This window comes from Ornithodoros turicata, chromosome 2 (genome assembly GCF_037126465.1).
Source record: "Ornithodoros turicata isolate Travis chromosome 2, ASM3712646v1, whole genome shotgun sequence".
Lineage (NCBI taxonomy): Eukaryota > Metazoa > Arthropoda > Arachnida > Ixodida > Argasidae > Ornithodoros > Ornithodoros turicata.
In genome coordinates this window covers 65093797-65112754 of record NC_088202.1, presented here as the reverse complement: position 1 = coordinate 65112754, position 18958 = coordinate 65093797, and the positions used below count along the sequence as shown (strand labels likewise).

The 18958-nt window shown below is 44.7% G+C and overlaps 2 protein-coding genes across 2 annotated transcripts; one reads left to right on the top strand and one right to left on the bottom strand.

Moving 5' to 3' along the window:
• Positions 1 to 8702: 8702 nt before the first annotated feature.
• On the top strand, positions 8703 to 9890 carry LOC135383638 (uncharacterized). Its single transcript, XM_064613022.1, has 3 exons — positions 8703 to 9093; positions 9181 to 9402; positions 9642 to 9890. The coding sequence occupies exons 1-3, from the start codon at positions 8918 to 8920 to the stop codon at positions 9787 to 9789; spliced, it is 546 nt and encodes a 181-aa protein (XP_064469092.1). The 5' UTR covers positions 8703 to 8917; the 3' UTR covers positions 9790 to 9890.
• Positions 9891 to 10165: 275 nt separating this feature from the next.
• LOC135385511 (uncharacterized) lies at positions 10166 to 18319 on the bottom strand. Its single transcript, XM_064614860.1, has 16 exons — positions 17679 to 18319; positions 16988 to 17024; positions 16761 to 16844; positions 16386 to 16544; positions 16029 to 16314; positions 15163 to 15228; positions 15048 to 15104; positions 14708 to 14984; positions 14570 to 14638; positions 14264 to 14428; positions 13649 to 13835; positions 13336 to 13581; positions 12067 to 12238; positions 11852 to 11994; positions 10942 to 11089; positions 10166 to 10858 (listed from the first exon to the last, which is right to left on the bottom strand). The coding sequence occupies exons 1-16, from the start codon at positions 17985 to 17987 to the stop codon at positions 10840 to 10842; spliced, it is 2424 nt and encodes an 807-aa protein (XP_064470930.1). The 5' UTR covers positions 17988 to 18319; the 3' UTR covers positions 10166 to 10839.
• Between the last annotated feature and the right edge of the window lie 639 nt (positions 18320 to 18958).

Here is an 18958-nt window from a genome sequence, read left to right as displayed (position 1 = left end):
CTGGAGTCGTGACAGAATACCAACAGTGTGAGTAAAGGTCATGATGTCATGAGGTAAGGTTGACATCCACCTAGTGCTACTCGATAGAACACTGGAAGCTGAAGAGGTCATCACGTTATTCAAGGAAGCTCCCTTTAACCTGACTGAGAGGACATTGACGCAGTCCACTATTGAAATGCCTAGGAAATGGCTCCAGTTCCTACAGGGACTGTGATGGGAGATCCGATAGCCATATACAAAGGCCCTGCTTCCACACTGTAGCGCCCATTCCAATCTCGTTAAGAAAAGCTTGCCGGCTCCGTCATTCGCTCCTCGCTTCACGAGTAGTGCCCCATTATGTCACTGATTCCTTCAAGCACCAAGTTGACCAGCTGGTGTGGAACGGCTTCCCGCCTAGCACCATCAGGGAGTGCGTAAAGAAAATGTACGGGACGTCAAAGTGCCGCTACAGACTAAATCTCGTGTCTTCAGAATCCTACCAAAGTTATGTTACTGAAATCTTCTTGTCTCACTTTACATTCCTGCAAAATATTTTTGGCTCTACGTGACACGAAAGCTAGAGAAAATTAATTTTTATTTTTGAGAACTGTGACATCATGTTAGGCTCGAACGGAGCGCCCGGCTCTTATCTGACAACATTGTTGCCCTTCGCGTCTTTCGGAGGGCTCACTTTTTGAACTCCGTGTGACATATCATCCGACCGCTGCGCATTCGAGAAGACACAAATTAGGGAGAAAACATGTCTGCCATTTTCCCATCTTTCGATCAGCCTCACATGACTTCGCTATCACGTGACCCTCCCCGGACGCTGGCGCCGTTGATAGGAGACGAGTGCCCTCTCCAGAACATGACATCATTGTACGAGGGGCGTTCAAGTCAAACCGGGACTTTCTGTCTCCTGAGTGTACAAATGGCTCCCGCTACTTCTTTTTCATCATTTTCACACGCGACAGGCCTCCGCGTTCACCACGTAGTGGTCCAAAGTTTGTGCAAAACAGAAGACACATCCTAGACAAGATGGCCGACAACGAGGTGAGCGCGCACATCGAACAGCGAATTGTCATGAAGTTTCTCGTGAACGAAGGCGTAAAGTCATCTGAAATTCACAGAAGACTTCAGGCTCAGTATGGCCACGATACACTTAGCCGCATCAAAGCGTTTGAGTGGTGCAAACGGTTCCGAGACGGCCGTACATCAGTGCAGAACGATCCCGGTCGGGGCGGCTCAGAGCCCAGTGTCAGAGTTCCTGAGAACATCCAACTTGTGGAGCGCCTGATCATCAAGGACCGACGGATAACATGTCTCGAACTGGCTCAAAAAACGGACCTTTCTGTGGGAACGTTGAACACTCTCATTCATGAACACATCCAGTTTCGGAAAGCAGGGCCTCATCACCAAAGGAGTCCTCCTCCTACAGGACAATGCACGCCCGCATACCGCGCATCTCACGACACGCACATTACAGGAACTTGGCAGGGAGTTGCTGCCACATCCCCCTTACAGTCCAGACTTCGCAGCCAGCGATTCCCATCTCTTCGGGCCACTGAAGGCGTTCCTTGGGGGCCGCCACTTCAGCTGCGACGACGAGGTCAAGAATGCGGTCCGATCATGGCTGCTACGTGTCGGTAAGGATTTCTACGCTGCTGGCACCCAAGCCCTTATGAAACGCTGGGACAAGTGCACTAGTGCAGCTGGAGATTACGTTGAAACTAATTTCTCGCCTGTAAGTTCATTTTACTTTTGCGAAAAATGAAAAGTCCCGGTTTGACTTGAACGCCCCTCGTAATTTGTGGGCTTATGATTACGTCACTCGCTCGTCGCGTCATCGAAACTTGTGGAGGCTCAGCAGATGTTCAAAATTGACAAAAACAACAGCAACAACTTTATTGCGAGATGATGATTGGGGAGTTTCATCGCCAGGGGCGATATCTACCCCATGGAATGGGGTAGAAATGCGGGGAATGAAATAATGAGCCTCTTCACAATAAGGGTCGAAGTCCCATGGTATCCAGAAAGGTGAAGAGAGCTTAAAGGGCAGAGCGTTGGTGGGATGGATGTGGCCGGGGACCAAGCCATTTTGTGAGAAACAGGGGGCGAGAGTCCAGCTCGTTAAGGGATTCGGAGAGTACGGTTCGGTGTGTTGATGGAGAAGAATGTGCTCTAGATCTTCTACAGCAGCGCAGTGACTGCATTGGGGAGAGTCAACATGTCTCAAGCGGTAACGCCACTGCGCTGTAAAAGCCACATCGAGGCGCATTCGATGAACTAATGGGATATCTTGACGAGAGGTATGTCGAGGCATGCGGAAAGTGAGCGCTGCGGTCCATTGGCGGGAAGCCAGAGGTGTCACGAGGCGTCGAAGTACGGAACGACGATCTCCTCTCAGCAGCGCAATACGCGTTCGTCTCCGAGACGAGAGAGCTGCCTCTGCGGCGCTGTCGGCCTCTTCATTCCCTTCGACACCGCAATGGGCTGGAACGCATAGGAAAACCAGCCTGTGCCCTGCTTCGTAGACAAGGTTGTAAACCATTAACACATCCATCACCAACGGTGCGGATGAGCCTCGGATGCCAGAATTTTCAACTGCTTGCAGCACAGATGTAGTCAGTGAACACGACCCATTCCGGCGGGGTAAAATCAACGATGTGCTGCAGAAAAAAGAGTATGGGACAGAGTTCAGCAGCTGTGGATGAGGTTTGATGCGAAAGGCGACGTCCTTCCATTACGCCTTCGGACGGGATGACGAATGCCGAGGCGGACCTGCCATTTCGAAATGCGCCATCGGTGTATGCTGTGGGAGAGGTAGAAAACTTCGCGTCTAAGAGAGCATAAAAATGGGTTCGAAGGACTTAAGGGAGTACCTGATCTCTTCGTTCCTGGAGGTCCGGAAGACGTACGAAGATTGACAGAAGATGTACGATTGACAGAAATGCGCAGCGTTCGTAAACAGGATTGAAATTTCGTGTATAGAATCCTTGAGGCACCGTCTTTGCATGGACTAAATAAAAATAAGCGCTGTTTTCTGAGTCCGGAGTGGCACTCTACCCATGCATTTTCTATGGGGCACATTTTACGCTTTTTCTAGGCAGCCTATCGACGGATTTTAACGCCGGTGATCACATTGCAAAGAGGAAGGCAAAAGGCATTGGGTCCTGGGGTTATAGTTTTGGAATATGCGTTATCTTTTAATGGTGGCCTTAAAGATAAAAAAAAACGGATCCGCTTCGTGGATTTTCTTTAAAGACGTACTTTTCAATTTCTACTGCAAGTAGGGAAGAACCGCGGGTGAGAACCAAGGTAACAATGTTTCAGGAAACTATAGAGACGTAACTTACATAACTACGACTTTCTTCTTTAAAAAAAAAGAAAGCCTATACGCAGCTACTGACAGCCGCGTGAACCAAGCCGCCATGTGTTAGCACCTGGTGGTATGCACGGAAAGCTGCACAGAAAACTCTTAGCGATATTCTTCTGCGGAATGTGCGATGCGCAGCATAGAGACTGCATGTGCGCCCCACATTTGGCAACCTACTTTCGAGAAGGTCGTGCGCTTGGTTTGGCGAATTCGCGATGATTCGAGAACGTGATATGTATTACCAGCTCCGGTGGCGCAGCGGTAACGCGTGCGCTTGGAGACTGGGAGGTCCGCGGTTCGAATCCGCGGGCCGGCTGTGCCGTCAGGGGTTTTTCCTGGGTTTCCCTCAGATGTGTAATAGGCGTATGCCGGCACAGTTCCCCTGAAGTCGGCCCATGGACGCAGCTATCCTCCCCCCGAGCGCATTCCGTTCGGTCTTCCACTTCACCCTTTCCTCTCCTCCTCTCCACCACCTTTCCCTTCCCGAGAAACATGCCGCCTAATCAGGCAGGCAGACCTCTCGGGTTCCTCCCAACGACACTCCTCCTCCTCCTCCGTGATATGTATTGAATGCCCAAGCGCTAATACAATACACGCTAATACAAAGCGCTAATACAATACCTGGCGGCGAAGCGCTGTACTTGCGCCGACGGCGGGCGGTCATTGTTCTCCTCTCCTTTTGCCAGGCACTGGATAAACTTATTTCCTGACCCCAGCCCACTAGAACCGGTTTCACCTCTCCTTTCACACATCCCTCTTTCACTCTTTCCACGAAACGCGCCGGAGATCTCCCTCAACCCCAATCGACGATTCTCTCCCAAAGTCAAAATACATATTGGGTGCCATCATCATTAGAGTGAAGGATGATATGAAACCACAAGTAACACCATAAATGCAAGCTTGCTGTTATATGCGATATTTTTCTAATTGAACAATATACAATGATCACAAATACTCTATATGTAAGCATCTTCAGGGTGACCAATTCGAATTTTGTTGTAACTCACACCCCCTTTTTGTTTGTTTGTTTGTCAGATCACCATCACAAATAGGTGTAAGGAAATAATAATTAACTGCTTATATTAATCGAAAGCTACCAAATACGAATCTACCAAGTGAAGAGCAAAACGCAGGAACATGTGGATAGTTGGAGAAGTAGACTCAGACACACGATCACAGCAACAATTATCATTAGTCAACACTACAAACATTATGCTAAAGAGGAACAAGCACAAGTTAAGAACATGTATATTATATATATATATATATGATATATATATGATATATATATGATATATATGATTCTACTTCTCCCAACTATCCACATGTTCCTGCGTTTTGCTCTTCACTTGGTAGATTCGTATTTGGTAGCTTTCGATTAATATAAACAGTTAATTATTATTTCCTTACACCTATTTGTGATGGTGATCTGACAAACAAACAAACAAAAAGGGGGTGTGAGTTACAACAAAATTCGAATTGGTCACCCTGAAGATGCTTACATATAGAGTATTTGTGATCATTGTATATTGCTCAATTAGAAAAATATCGCCTTCATATAACAGCAAGCTTGCATTTATGGTGTTACTTGTGGTTTGATATCATCCTTCACTCTAATGATGATGGCACCCAATATGTATTTTGACTTTGGGAGGGAATCGTCGATTGGGGTTGAGGGAGATCTCCTGCGCGTTTCGAGGAAAGAGTGAAAGAGGGATGTGTGAAAGGAGAGGTGAAACCGGTTCTAGCGGACTGGGCTCAGGAAATAAGTTTATCTGAGCTTGTGTGTGTGTGCGTGTGTATGTCACGGTTATATCTCATATGGCCCGAGTGTGCATAAGGCACAAGTGACCAGAACGCCCAAATGCTCATAAGACACCGAAAATAAATTGGGCCTTTTGAGCATTTGGGTCGAATGAGCAGGGCAGGATAAGGTGCCCAGAAGGCCCAAATGGTCATATGGCCCGAAAACCAGGAAGGCATCAGATTGACCTGTGAGGTCATGGAACCGCAAACAGAAGCGTATTTCCCCATTCAACTAGGCCAGCCCTAACCTTCCTCACCTGAAAGAAAGGCTTCTGTTGCCTCAGGGTCCCCAAAACTTGCACTGATAAAAGTACCGTATTTTTCTGTGTATAAGCGCCGCTATACATTTAAAAAAGATTATCTGAAGAAGTCCTGCGCGTCATCTAATGTCATCATATGCGCGTCATCATCCTGCGCAGGACCTCATCAGATAACTTTTTTTTAATATACAACGGCGCTTATACACAGAAAAGTACGGTACTTCTATCAGTGCGAGTTATATGCAACAAATATTCTTCTGTAAAATCGCCTTTCAAATGTGACAGCGCAGGAATTCCACACTTTTCCGAGAAGCCCTACGGCTTCGTATTTTGCTCGGGGCTGGGATTTATTATGTTAATCAAGTTGCGCCCATTTTGAACAATTGCACTCGGTGAATCCTCGGAATATGCTCCTTCTGACGTGAACACAAACAATGCGCTTCTTCCACCGTGTGAAATGTAGTCTCCAGAGAGTTCAGTTACAGAATCAATTCCAAGGTGTTCGCCCAGAACCCATTTGGTCGAACGGCCCCGGAAAATTTGGTGACGGAACAAACGATCTCGGAAAAAATGGTTCCCGAGGGGTTTAGAGCGGAAAAAACGGTCCCATGCGTAGGCATGGTTTGCTACGTTCAAACCCTCCCGAAATCGTACATTTGGTACCTCGTTTGGGATAGGGGAACGAGGAGTAAACCCTTCTCTCCTATGCAAATTTCCTCCTGAACCCCCCCAGAAATATTTTTTCTGGCCACGCTACTGCCGTGCCCGGCTTGGTTCCCTTCGGAGAAAAAGCGGGTACTCATTGTGTGCGTCATAGCAGCATTCCAGAGAAGGTTGAAAAGCTTTAATGTGGCAAACGGATAAGTTATTCAATAAAAATATTAGGCACAGAGCCTACCAAATGTACCGAACGAAATATTGAATGCTGTAAGGATTCATATTTAATTGTATTTAGTTTTTGCCACATCTATATCTTATTTGCTTGAAAACTTGTTAACTCATTTCAGCACATTTATTAATATTTTTAGTTCAGTTACCCTTTCTCCTCTGTCGCATTCATTTAATATTGGCATAGGAGCAAAGGAAATATCTAGGACACTCCTAATCTTCCCGCCTGGTTTTCGGGCCATATGACTATTTTGGCCTTCTGGGCATTTCGGCCTTCTGGACACCTTACCCTGCCCTGCTCATTTGACCCGAATGTTCAAAAAGCCCAAATTTTATCGGATCTTATGAACATTTGGGCGTTTTGATCACTTGGGCCTTATGCACACTCGGGCCATATGAGATGATACCGTGTGTCACTGTCTTCTTCTCATGGAAATGTTTGGCAAAATGCGTAAATGTGAGTCGGAATTGTATTTAATGTGTGTACATATAATGATCCTGAATACACAAGAAAGTGAGGGCTGTATCATCTTTCATATCAATGAAAATTGTCCTCCATATATAATTCGTGTTCCTCGGCATTCGTCCTAGCTCAGGTCGTATTGATAGCAAGCTTCGAAGTTAAAGATTCTTTAATTAAAAGTTGTGCTAATGATGTCCCTCTGACAGTGTTAACTACTGTTTGTTTAATTAGTGATTTCCTGGATGGTGCGGTGTGTCCCCCCTATTGTGCTCTTCAATCGGAAAGACTCGTATTTAATAGCATTGAAATGACTTGAGCATGGAATAATTAATTATTTACATGTGTGATTTTTTGATGTTGATTTACAACATGAAGATGGAGGTCACATAGAAGAAGCTCTGACTTGTTATGGTAGAAATTTTAATTTTAATTATTATGTATGGACTAAGAATTCCTTCCTTAATTAAAAGTTGTGTTCCTGAAGGTTCTTTAATAAATATTATCTGCTCTGGGGAACTGATTGTCTGCCCGCTCGAGTTATCGACTCTATCCATTTGATATTAAATTGGTTTAACTGCAGATATTACAATATCATAAAATTTGTAGTGTGTGTGTGTGTGTGTAGGATATGAATGTTGCCTGCAGAAATTGTTCGTTTCAACTTTACACCTCTCTATGCTGATTGCTAGTACTTTAGATTAATAAAATATTTTCACTTGTACAAATGTGTATGTCTATTGCTTGCATAGTCTGGGCGCGAGAAGGAAAGTACGCTATGTTAAGGAGAAGCATGGGGAGATGAAACACTCTTCCATGGAGTGGACTTCCTCACTCAGGATGTATTGTATGTGGAACTGGGCCGGAGAGGGAATAAGTTGGCGGGCAATAACATTTTGGTTGGTGGTTATGTACTCTGCACGTTCATGCATGCTCGAATGTGAGAAGCAAAGCCCTCTGTACGCGGCGCGCGGCTGCGAAACGCGCGGGGCGGTCTTGGCGCGCGCTCCTCCTTGGCGCAAAGTATCTTGCTCCAAATATCTCCCTATCTGGATCGGAGGGTACCGATGGTCACCAGTATATTTGGTCAGGAGTATCTTCCCCAAAGTACTACTACTACTAACCCCAGATATTTCAGCACTTGACATGTAGCGAAAGAGAGTAACATTTGTTTTACGGGGAAATGAAACAATCTTAAGCGTTGGCCTTGAGGCGGTTTGTTAGTCTACCAATTAAGTATACGAGTTATGTCTTCCTGCAAGAGAGCACAATCTGAAGGTGGTGATATACTTCGCATTATTTTGATGTCGTTAGCGTACTGTAACAGAGTTGAATGTTCAACAGAAGACGCAAGGTCGTTGATGAAACTGCTGAAGAGTAACGAGCCAAGGTTAGACCCTTGAGGAACACCCGAAGAAGGAACGAAGACGTTAGAGCGTGAACCAGAGACGAGGACAGAGCAAGTGCGCTCGCGTAAGTACGATTCGAGGAAACGAATAGATATTCGGAGACTCCATGCGATTGCAAGTTACATAAAAGAATATCATGATCCATTAGGTCAAATTGCTTTGGAAATATCCAAATAAACAACATCAACTTGACCACATGTATTCACAATTAGTGAACCTAGAGAAGGAAAGATACAAGGTTAGAGAGCATTGATCTCCCTGTCAGAAAACCATGATGGTTCTCTACAAACTTTGTTTTGATAAAGGAGCTTAGGTTCATGTAAACAATGTGTTCAAGTACTTTGAAGGAAGCAAATAATATGCTGATAGGCCTGTAGTTTTGTACAATTAGTTTGCTTGCTGATTTACGAACCGGGACAATTACGGATGATTTGAGTGGCGAGGAAAAATCATGAGATTTAGCGACAAGTTAAAGGGACTATCGCATCCGTCCCGGTTGATTCCGAAACTATAGCGCCGTTTTACTCGTCGTTCGTCGCCAACAATTACACAAAAAGTCCGACACGAAAAAGTGGAGTAGTTTCTGTGCAGTTTGATGGAAAACATAGCCGTAGCAGACGACGGACGTTGAGGGTTTTCTGGTATTCCCTCTCCGCAAACGTCACGCAGCCGCACCAATCAGGGAGCGACTGTCGGGACGTCGTCTGCCTGGGAAACCGCGTAGAGCCTAGCTGTGATCATGTCGGACGTCGAAAGCGAAAGTTTTTCCTCGTCGCTGCTGGATGAATTCAGTGAGGACAGCTCGGACGACGTGGTGTCAGACGATGATCCGTATTCAACGGACCCACTTCCGCTTCATCCTCCGATCAACAGGGATGCAGTTGTTCGCGAAGTCGCGCAAAACGATGACTTTCGGTAAGTCAGATTATCACATTGTACGCATCGCACCCACTGCAATTGCGCTATCAACCGATTGTTGGACTGGTACTTCAAAAACGACAGGTGTCTGTGCGGCGTCTGCAGTCCGGAGCAACCAGACGAATACTTGTGCTGCACCTCAGTGAGCCAGGTTGCAGCTCTGTGTGACAGTGCTGGCGTGCGGTGCATCACCGAGCACCGTCTGTTCCACGACTTCTGTCTGCGGAGAGAAATGCTGGCGGTGAATGCACGCCAGTACTGCCGCTACGACTATCGGCTGCGGCTGTTGGATCCGACAGACAACAGGTATGTCGTTTCCTAGGGCGGGTACGGTAATAGTCCCTTACAGCAACCACAGCTGTATTTTAACCGATATGTAGGAGTTTCATCTTTTAATGCAACCTTTTAATGCAATGTTCTATAGATATGTTGGAATATACTAGGATACTTGCAGTTGTCTTTTGGTCACCTCTTAGGTATGCGAGTTGGTCATCCTTTTTTGCTGCAGTGTCGCTGAAATTGACTGGCCTTATATCTTTACATAGGTGTCTGAGGTTCACAGCCTACTCTATATTTGCCAGTTGGGTCTGGGGCTACCTCGGACCTAGAAATAGGCGACAAATTCCAGGCTGCGCTGTGCGAGCGATTCGAAGAGAGCACCCGTCGCCTTCATACCAAGGGTTTCTTTCTTAAGAATGGTATGTTTTCAGCATACATATATTATATGCATCTGCTGGCTGATTCCCTTTTCATGGTTATACCTTCATATTAACAAGGCTGTATACTTCAGTGAACATAAAAGGAGTAGGTATAAGCTAGAGGGTGTCGACCTGATATTATTGGCATGAGTGTACATTCCTGTACATTTATCGCACTGTAAGGCTTCAAAGCCACATACCTTACTTCCTTTTTTTGAAACATCTAACTCATTAAGCTAATGCTCATAAAAAGATCATGTACCTTTTTTCAAATGTGATGAAAATCAAGAGCCACAAGCTGCTGTGTCGAAAGCAGTACATGCACCACACATACCGAACAACCTCCCGGATAGCACGAATATAAATTCTTTCGTGTTTTTCGTTTTAATATTTCCTTTGCATAACAAAATGCTACAGTGGTATTTAATATCCATGCACAGATGGTGATGATACTGTTGTTCGCAATTTCAGTAGATTCCAGGCTGCTGTCTTCTCGGAACTGCCCATGTGCTGGAATGAAAAAAAAATGTTAACTTGGTTATAATAAAATATAGTTTTGCAATTCAGCATATCCATAAGACTTCTTTTAGTACAACAGGTACTGCTTAAAGGGGCTGCCGCATCCGTCCCAATTGATTGTGCCACTGCAGTGACATTTTTTTCTACGTTGCTCACTGACAATCATGTGGGCAAGAGCGGATGACGGATATTAGAGTATTGGAGCAAACGTCACACACACAAGGCTGATAGCGGCTGAGAGTGACAAATTTGTCTTCAGCTGTTTATGGAAGTGAATTTTGGCCAAGTTAACTGTTAAGCGACGACTAACGTACACACATGGATGCGATAGTCCCTTTAATGATTTTAGTTATGCAGTTATCAAAATGGGTTTGAGAATTAATATGCAATGTCATATGAGGTGGGTTGATCTACAAGCAACGCTTGTCTTTGCGTAAAGCATTGGTTGGCCCTGAAAAGGGCCGTTTGTGGTGTCATATGTCAAGATGGCCAGCTGTCCGTGGTCCTCAGCCGGTGTGGACATGGCCTACTTTCCCTTCTGGAACCTACATGTAAAATCCAGAATAGAGTTAAGTCATCAGGAGCAAGCAGGGTGGGTGCAACTTGGTAGAACCAATATTTTGCGTACCGTGTTTGGTGTTGTTCCACAGCTTGCCTAAGAGTTGGCTTCTCGCCATATGTTGCTGAACGAGCTGGCCGAGTTTCTGCAGCTGCTGACTGCATTTGGTGTTCTTGAATGCGAGTCAGAACCTCTGCAATCAGTGTTGCCGCATAATCTGTTGATGGATAAGCATAGGTTGACAATGAATGTGTTAGGTGAACTTGAAGGACTATGCTTAATACTGGGTGTTTTTATGAAAAAGCTATGGGAGCAGCACAGACATCACTTTTTCAATTGAGTTATACTGCAAGGCGGACATCATTTGGAAGGGGGTATATGTGACCTTTGAGCAAAAGCAAGCAGAACAGGAGAAAATCCACATTGAAAGCCATTCTATCTTTTAAAAATCCTTAAAAGCATGCCGTGAAATATCTATTGCTGAATTTTGGTATGCAGATGATGAGAGACTGAAAAAGTGCTCCTCAAGAGCCATCTACGGCAACAGAAGTGGTTTATTTAGCCAGTAGATCAGCACCTACTCTCATGATTTCCATTACTTCAAATTATGTTGAGCTCTTGCATGAAGTGAGCGCTGTGCTTCCTGCATTCCCCGCCAGCGTGGTTTCAGCTCATTTTCATATCAATATTCAAGGATGGATATTTTAAGGCACATGTGTATTTTAGGATTTGTTAGACCTGAAATAGCTCTAAACAAGGATACCCTCATTCCGCTTGCTTTTGTCTGGAATCACCTAATTAAATTTTTTAAAGTAATCAGGCAAAAATGAGATCTATATATGCTGCTCTCATAGCTTTTCAATAAAAAAATTCTGCAAAGGATAAAACACTCTATAACTAGTGCTATCTTCAAACTAGCCACAATAACTACATCCATGTATTGACACAGAACATGATGCACGCAGTGGTGAAAATATACCATAGGTAGCATTTTCTTTGAGGGGTACGGCCACCCACGTCTTTTTCAGCTTGGATGGCTTCAGTCGGAACTGCTTGGAGCCCTCTCTTTCCACTTGCACACGGTCAGCATTCTCGTTGTAATGGAGTATTGCCAACTGTGTCCTAAAACCCAGTTTTGTAATGTAGATGGTACAAGTTCTGTATGTGTGACATGATTTTATGAAGGTTTAATACCTGGCCACCATCCCCTCGTCAGAAAACGAATAGGATTTCGGAACGAAGTGGTTCAGGACACTGTGGTATGACTCCAGGCCATATGTCTGTTGTTTTGTAGAAAGCATAGGGACATCCCTGAGCAGTGCGGGTGCTGTCAAGATGTCCTTGACCTTTGCGTACGTCTCACTATCTGTAATTGTAAATGATAAGCTTAATTCTATCTCTGTCAACAAAGTTAACAAAACTACTACTCCATCTTGAGAAAGCGTGAGCGACCGACAACAGAAAAAAAAAAAAAAAAAAAAAACAGACACAACAAGCCACTTGTGTTTTGCTTGCTTTCCCTTGTCACTCGCTGGTCAGGCTTCCTGACATTGGAGTTCATCCACCAGCTCGACCACTTATTATGTAAAATTACCTATAAGCTCGATGCTTGGAGATGCAACCACGACATAGCAAACGACAGAACTCGTGGGTGTAAGACAGGGATAAATCAACTTGTCCACTCTTTAGTATTTTTGTTGCTATGTCTACGTACTAGTACATGCCTGCCAAAGAAAATTTAGGACCATAGTGCTATTTATTGGGCCCTCTACAGGAGGGCAAGCAATGAAAAATCCATGTGTGTCAATGGGATGAACAGTCCAATAAGGCTCCTTTCCTACACACGCATAAAAATGGTGTAGCTTAAATTTTGATACAACGCGGAAATTAACTTCAGCTTCCACTCAAAAAACCTACCTCACGTGATTGTGTCAGCAGTGGTAATAAGCACTGTATATAATTTAAAAGAATGCATTCATAAACAGGCACACTCTTGAAAATGGTGTCCTAAGATTAACTGCACAGTGTGACTTATTAAAGTCATACTGTACAGTTAATCTTAGGACACCATTTTCAAGAGTGTGCTGGTTTAATGCCACAATCAGTCTCGTCGGGTCACTTCACCCTGCCTGTCATCACCATCGTTCAGCCACTGAGGTCCGAGTTGTGAGAACTGTATTTTCTAAGCACCAAAACCATTTACATGCAGTGCTATATTTAAGAAAGGGTTAAGCAGTTTTCCTGAATTTTGTTCAGTTACAGCTAAAAATGACACTTCCCAAAACAGTGATAACAGGGCATGCATGTAGAGTAGACACACGCATATATGTCACACATTTTGCATTTGTGTTACTCCAGAAAACCCAGATGCAATTACTTTACCAAATATTCATTTAAAGTTTTCTCAGAGATTTCTTGACTTATCGCCTGACTGCACCCATTGGTTTATCTATTTGTACTTACCTTCTTTGAGCCATTCTCGTGGTTCTGAAACTGGGCCATGATAACAAACTGGGTACAGTGGGTTGTCATGCTCATGGACATCGACAATGTGGTTCACTGCCGATACCCACTTCGCCAGACAAAGGTCACCACTTTCCCCACTGTACTTTGGACACCAGTATATGTGTCGGATAAGGCTCTCTATCCAGAACTTCACAACGTGGTGCTTTGTGGAGCGGCTGAGAGACACAAGCTTTTTCTTGATCCCTGTTCAAAGTTACCACATGAGTTTCAATACCGAAAGCAACTTTCCATGCTTGTTGAGAGTGCTCACCTTTCGCAACGTGCCACACGTCAAAACGGTGTTTGATGTGTGGACACAATTCCCTTAACACAGACTTTATTGCAGTGTGGCGGTCAGTCACTATGGTGTCCACAACCATGTCATGTGCTTCAAGGTAGGCAAGGCAGTTCTTTAGACCATGTACCTCCATGGCATTGCTGCTTGAGACTTCTGTTGACTGTTACATAAAACACCAAGATCGACGTATTAGACATGTGATACCCATATACAGGGTAGTGTTGCCCCCTAGAGGTATGGTCATTTGACAACAGAAACAACAGAGCTATGTTTTGATGTGCTCAATTAGGCTGTGGAACTTCAACACTTGTAGGCCTGTACAGCGTCAACACTTCTTCCACTCTCTGAATAGCAGCAATTAGTCCTGAGCTCGTAGTGTTAAGGATTTTAGTACAACATTGTGAGTAAGCTCTGCCAGTTCCGCAATGACAAAATCTAATAAATTAGAACCACATTTTATTAGGGAGAAACTGGATTAAGGCTGAAAATTGGAAGCTTGAGGGTAAATATCGGGTATTACCCGAAAAAGTATGAATTGCATGATGCAATGTTTACGATACTGTTATAGAAAGATTTGGTATGAGATACCTTGACCAATTCAAAGTGGATGATCCTATTGGCAACTGTCTCAAGCAGTGTGTAAGTGCCATAGAGGGCTGTGTGGCCTGGCGAATCACATCGGCCATCTCCCGCAAGGGTCAGGGGCACTGGGCGGAGCCGGTCTAGTAGCTCAGCTTGTCTGCTCAGGAAGACCTACAACAGTTGTAGATAAGATAAGATCACATACTAAAAGGAACATTGGGTGAAAACATTCTGTGACTTTCGAGCTACCGCTAGGATATGTTACTTGTGTTCTTGAACGATAATAGGCACATACTTTATAAATGTACTCACATCATTCACGGCAGGAAAGAGGTGCTGTTTCTGTGTTCTGAAGTACTGCGACAAAGTCAGTGTTGGCACCTGCATCGTATGGAACATGTACAAAATGCCCTGGTTACATTAACACCAGAAAAGTGCCAGTATTTGTACCTTCATCATGGCAAACATACGAAATGCCTTGGTTATGTTCACGCCGGAAAACAGAATCGCACTACAGAGCAGAATGTTTCCGAGTGGCCTGTCTTCCACCCAAGGCTGGCTGGACCATGTACGCAGTTTCCCACAGCTGCAAGCAGTTGCTGCTCTCAGCCATGTGCCCCTTGTTGAGATGTCTGTTTCAGCATCGCTGCTGCCACAAGGACACTGTGACAGGAGCTCTCGCAGACTTGACTCCGCCACCAGGAAGAGACGTTCCTCTGGATTTAGCCTGAAAAGCAATCACATATTTCTATGTCTTAAAACACAGCATACTGGAGCATGCTGTACTTACGTTCGATGCACATGGGATTTAGAATGATGTCCCTCATGTTCCTTCTCATATTCGTCACTAGGAAAAAAATAGTTGCAATGTAAGAATTCCCACGGCTTTCAAGTGCAAAGCTTACTCTTCAGTCTCTGATCCCTCTGTTAATTCAGATGAGTGGACCGTCACGTCCTTCGGATCAGGCTGGCTACATCGAGAAAGAAAAGAAGTTATTCACCTTTGCGAAACGTATATGTGTAATACAATGCTGTGTGTGAAGTAGAAAGCCTTTGCTATTCAGTCTAGGAAGGCATCTATGTCTTGGAATGCACGGCCTATTCGTCAGGGCAGCACACTTTGCGGTGCTGTTTCTAGGATGACTTTTTCATAAAATCCCTGTACATCCTTCCCTGTAGGTCTGTTTCACCAAGGTTAAAATGACCTGTTCCCCAGCGTGGTCATGGTGGCCTAGTTTGTTGGCCACAGCTTCCTTACCCCTTCTGTTCCCATGTATTTTGTTGTTATAACTTCTGTCATGTCTCTGTTATGTGTTATACTGCTGCTATGAGCTATCCATGTGTATGTCTGTTGTTCTTCCTAAGCTTTTTTATCTTCAAGCTTTATCCACCACCTTGACTGCTGTTGTAACATATGTTGTTAGCATCCGTGGTATTCATTTCAAGGTGGCTCCTATCAATTGATTGGTAGCATGTCCACCTACTGACCCAATTATCATGGGTTCAGCCCCGACACAGATAGTAGCAACTTCATGATAGGGTACAAGCTGTTTAGGCTCACCACCCACATGGATAGTAAAACACATCAAGAGGCAATATTAATCTGTGGGTAGACAAATATGCTGTAACTCTGTCACACTTGCCTCACAATGGTCACAATGTAATTCATATTAACTTAAATGGATGTCATAGCTTTCCTTTTTGTAATCACTAGATCACCAGAGCTATTAACAATTTTCTGTAAATATAATACACTTGTACTACGGCATACCATGTAGATCCCAAGGTTGTATCAAGTTCTTCTCTAGCTGGGGTGGAGCAGTGGACGGGCGAAAGAGGCATGTAAAGCATATCTGTTGGCATCAGTTCCTCAAATGCTGGTGCACCTATATGCTGCATGGAAGCCTGTCCTGCAGAGACCTCCACGCTTTCAATGTTGCTGTCTTCTGGACACCAAGTTGCTAGCTCAGATGATGTCAACAGAAGGGAGCTGGAAGGGGGAAGGCTCATGCCTGTCTGGCTTTCCCTACTTTGCATGTGGAACCCAGTTTGAGTGCCTGCAAACCAAATTGGTAGTAGGCTACGTGTGTAAAAGGTCTGTTCCCTGTAAATGATATTACAATATTACCAAGCGTGGATGTCGGAATAGCTGTTTGTGTTTCCTTGTCCTGAACCCTTTCCGCTACAGATTCTGGCTTGTGCGGTACTAATGTGTAATGGAACCCATATTGGCTGACTATCTGGTAGGGCACAAATGGTTCAAGGGGCAGTCCATCCAGCACTAGCACTGAAGAAATAGAGCAATACCAACATGACACATACAAAAAATGCAGAAAGGCAATTATGCAATACAGCTATGAAAAAACAATATGGGATATGATGTGATTACTGCTCTCCTGTGTTTACAAGGAGGAGCTATGAATCTCAAGAGTAATTGCCTATGCATTCATTTTAACCACCATGGATTTTATCAAGAGTGAGCATAAATGAATTGGGCATGTACCATTTTCCGGACCCGCTGATGACATGGATTGTTGTAGGCTGAAACATTCACCCGCATCGCTTGCTGATTCCATCCTTTCCACGTCTACAATACAAACACGTTATCACACCTATCACTGTAACAGGCTGGTATAGGACAAGTACGACAAAAAACATCTTAAACTGGAACAGATAGGCGGGAGCATGAATGTGCAGCAATGCCTAATAAGAGCTTTCTACGGAACGTACCACTTGCACTGGCTTCAGTGAAGCTGGTGGACTGGACCTGTAAACGAAACTATTTACTTGTGGTTCCAATTCATAAGTCAACATCTCATAAGATATGTAATTGATTGGTTTTCACAAATCTGCCTAGAAAAAACATTCCTTGTACAGATACCTCTTATGAAAATGGACTCATATTGTTCCATACCCCACATTACCAGAAGCAATGGGGTAGAGTATCGCCCATGGCGACAAACTCCCCATTCATAATCTCAAAATAAAGTTGTCACTTGTTTTTCGAACATGCAACCTGTATTTCCAGCATGCATTAATGCAGTAGAGAAAATGAAACCTCACGCGCAAATTTGCTCGCTGAATGGGAGCCCACAAAAGGACAAAGTACCGTTCGTGTTCGTATGACGCGCGGCTAAATGAAAACGTGCATACGCCCCTTCATTATATATGTTCTCATAATAATCCATCCCATCGGTAAGCGACATTTCCAGCAAGCACTACGAGAATGGCAATCTCAGCTCATGGGTTTCCCTTGCAAAACCCACATTGCTTAGTTTTAGGGATCGAACTTCGCCGGCTGCGCCAATGCCGAGAAAAGCGTGTAAACTGCGTTGCAGGCACGCTTTTCAGGGCTAGATCCTATCAATGATTATGTCCTTTTGCGGGGTCCCATTTGACATATACGAGAACTGTGACCCACCTCAGCAGACCGCGGCCGAGTTGGTTCCGGAAATATTGTGGGCACGGCGTCAGCCTTCAGCCGCTTTCGTTTCGGAACTCCAAGTCGGATTTGTAGAACATCCGTTTCCATGTACGCATCCTCCGCAAAGTGTGAAGAACAAACGCGGGACACATGTATTTCTCCTCGTACGTCAGGATGTCTGCTGGCGACTACTGCCTCCCATTTTCGCTTCGTGTCACTGTCCCTCGGCTTGTGGAATGTCACTTCTGGGTTAGAGCCCGAAGTGTTCGTACACCCAGGAACGTAACACCGTGTTTCACGCGACATGGTCGCGTCAGAACTCGCAATCACAAGCGGAAGTCGGCGTATTTATCGATGACTTTTCGCGAGGTAAATGGCGACGATGGCGACTCAAACCCGAAGCAGACGAGCTCGGAGACTGTCGTCTGCGCAGCCCTCCCATTCGTGCGGCTGCGTTACGTCATCATGATGTTACTATCGCTGGGCTTCCTTAGCTTCAGAGGCGGCGGGAATATTTAAAATTCGTTTACTCAATATGTACGGCGTTCTCGAAAGAGAAATTTGGCCAACTAGATTGTGAAATGATACCGAACATTATGGTATGGGTCTCATACACACGTTCCCGGATGCGATAGTCCCTTTAAATATATACATAAGGACAGCCGCAAAACTATATCACAGTAAGCCTTGAGGGATACGGCGGGGATACCATCAAGTCCAGGTGTGGTCGTATGTTTTAGTCGACAGATTGAAGAATCGTCATTTTCAGTTATAGCGAACGCCGGTAAATGATCAGTACGCGAGGGACAAGTGGCGTCAGCAGCTTTAGTTGTACGTGAAGTAATATTGTCGTAAACAAAAGCAAAATGGTCAGAAAACATATTAGCAACAGTTGAAGGGTTCGTTTGTATGACATCATCAACAAGTAGTGCGTAAGATGCGTCAGGATCACGTCTCTCCCGTTTAGACCAGTTCAAAAACTTACAGGGATTGCTGTGCACGTCGCCCTCTACTTGTTTCAAGTATAATATCCGATAATTTTTACAAGATCTTTTGAAGAGGGAACGAAACTGGATAAATTGCTCATAGTTGAATAGGTTTTGTCGTCTTTTGAACCTCCTGTTGAAATATTTTTTCTTACCCTGGCAGGGCTGGCTGGAGTCGTGACAGAATACCAACAGTGTGAGTAAAGGTCATGATGTCATGAGGTAAGGTTGACATCCACCTAGTGCTACTCGATAGAACACTGGAAGCTGAAGAGGTCATCACGTTATTCA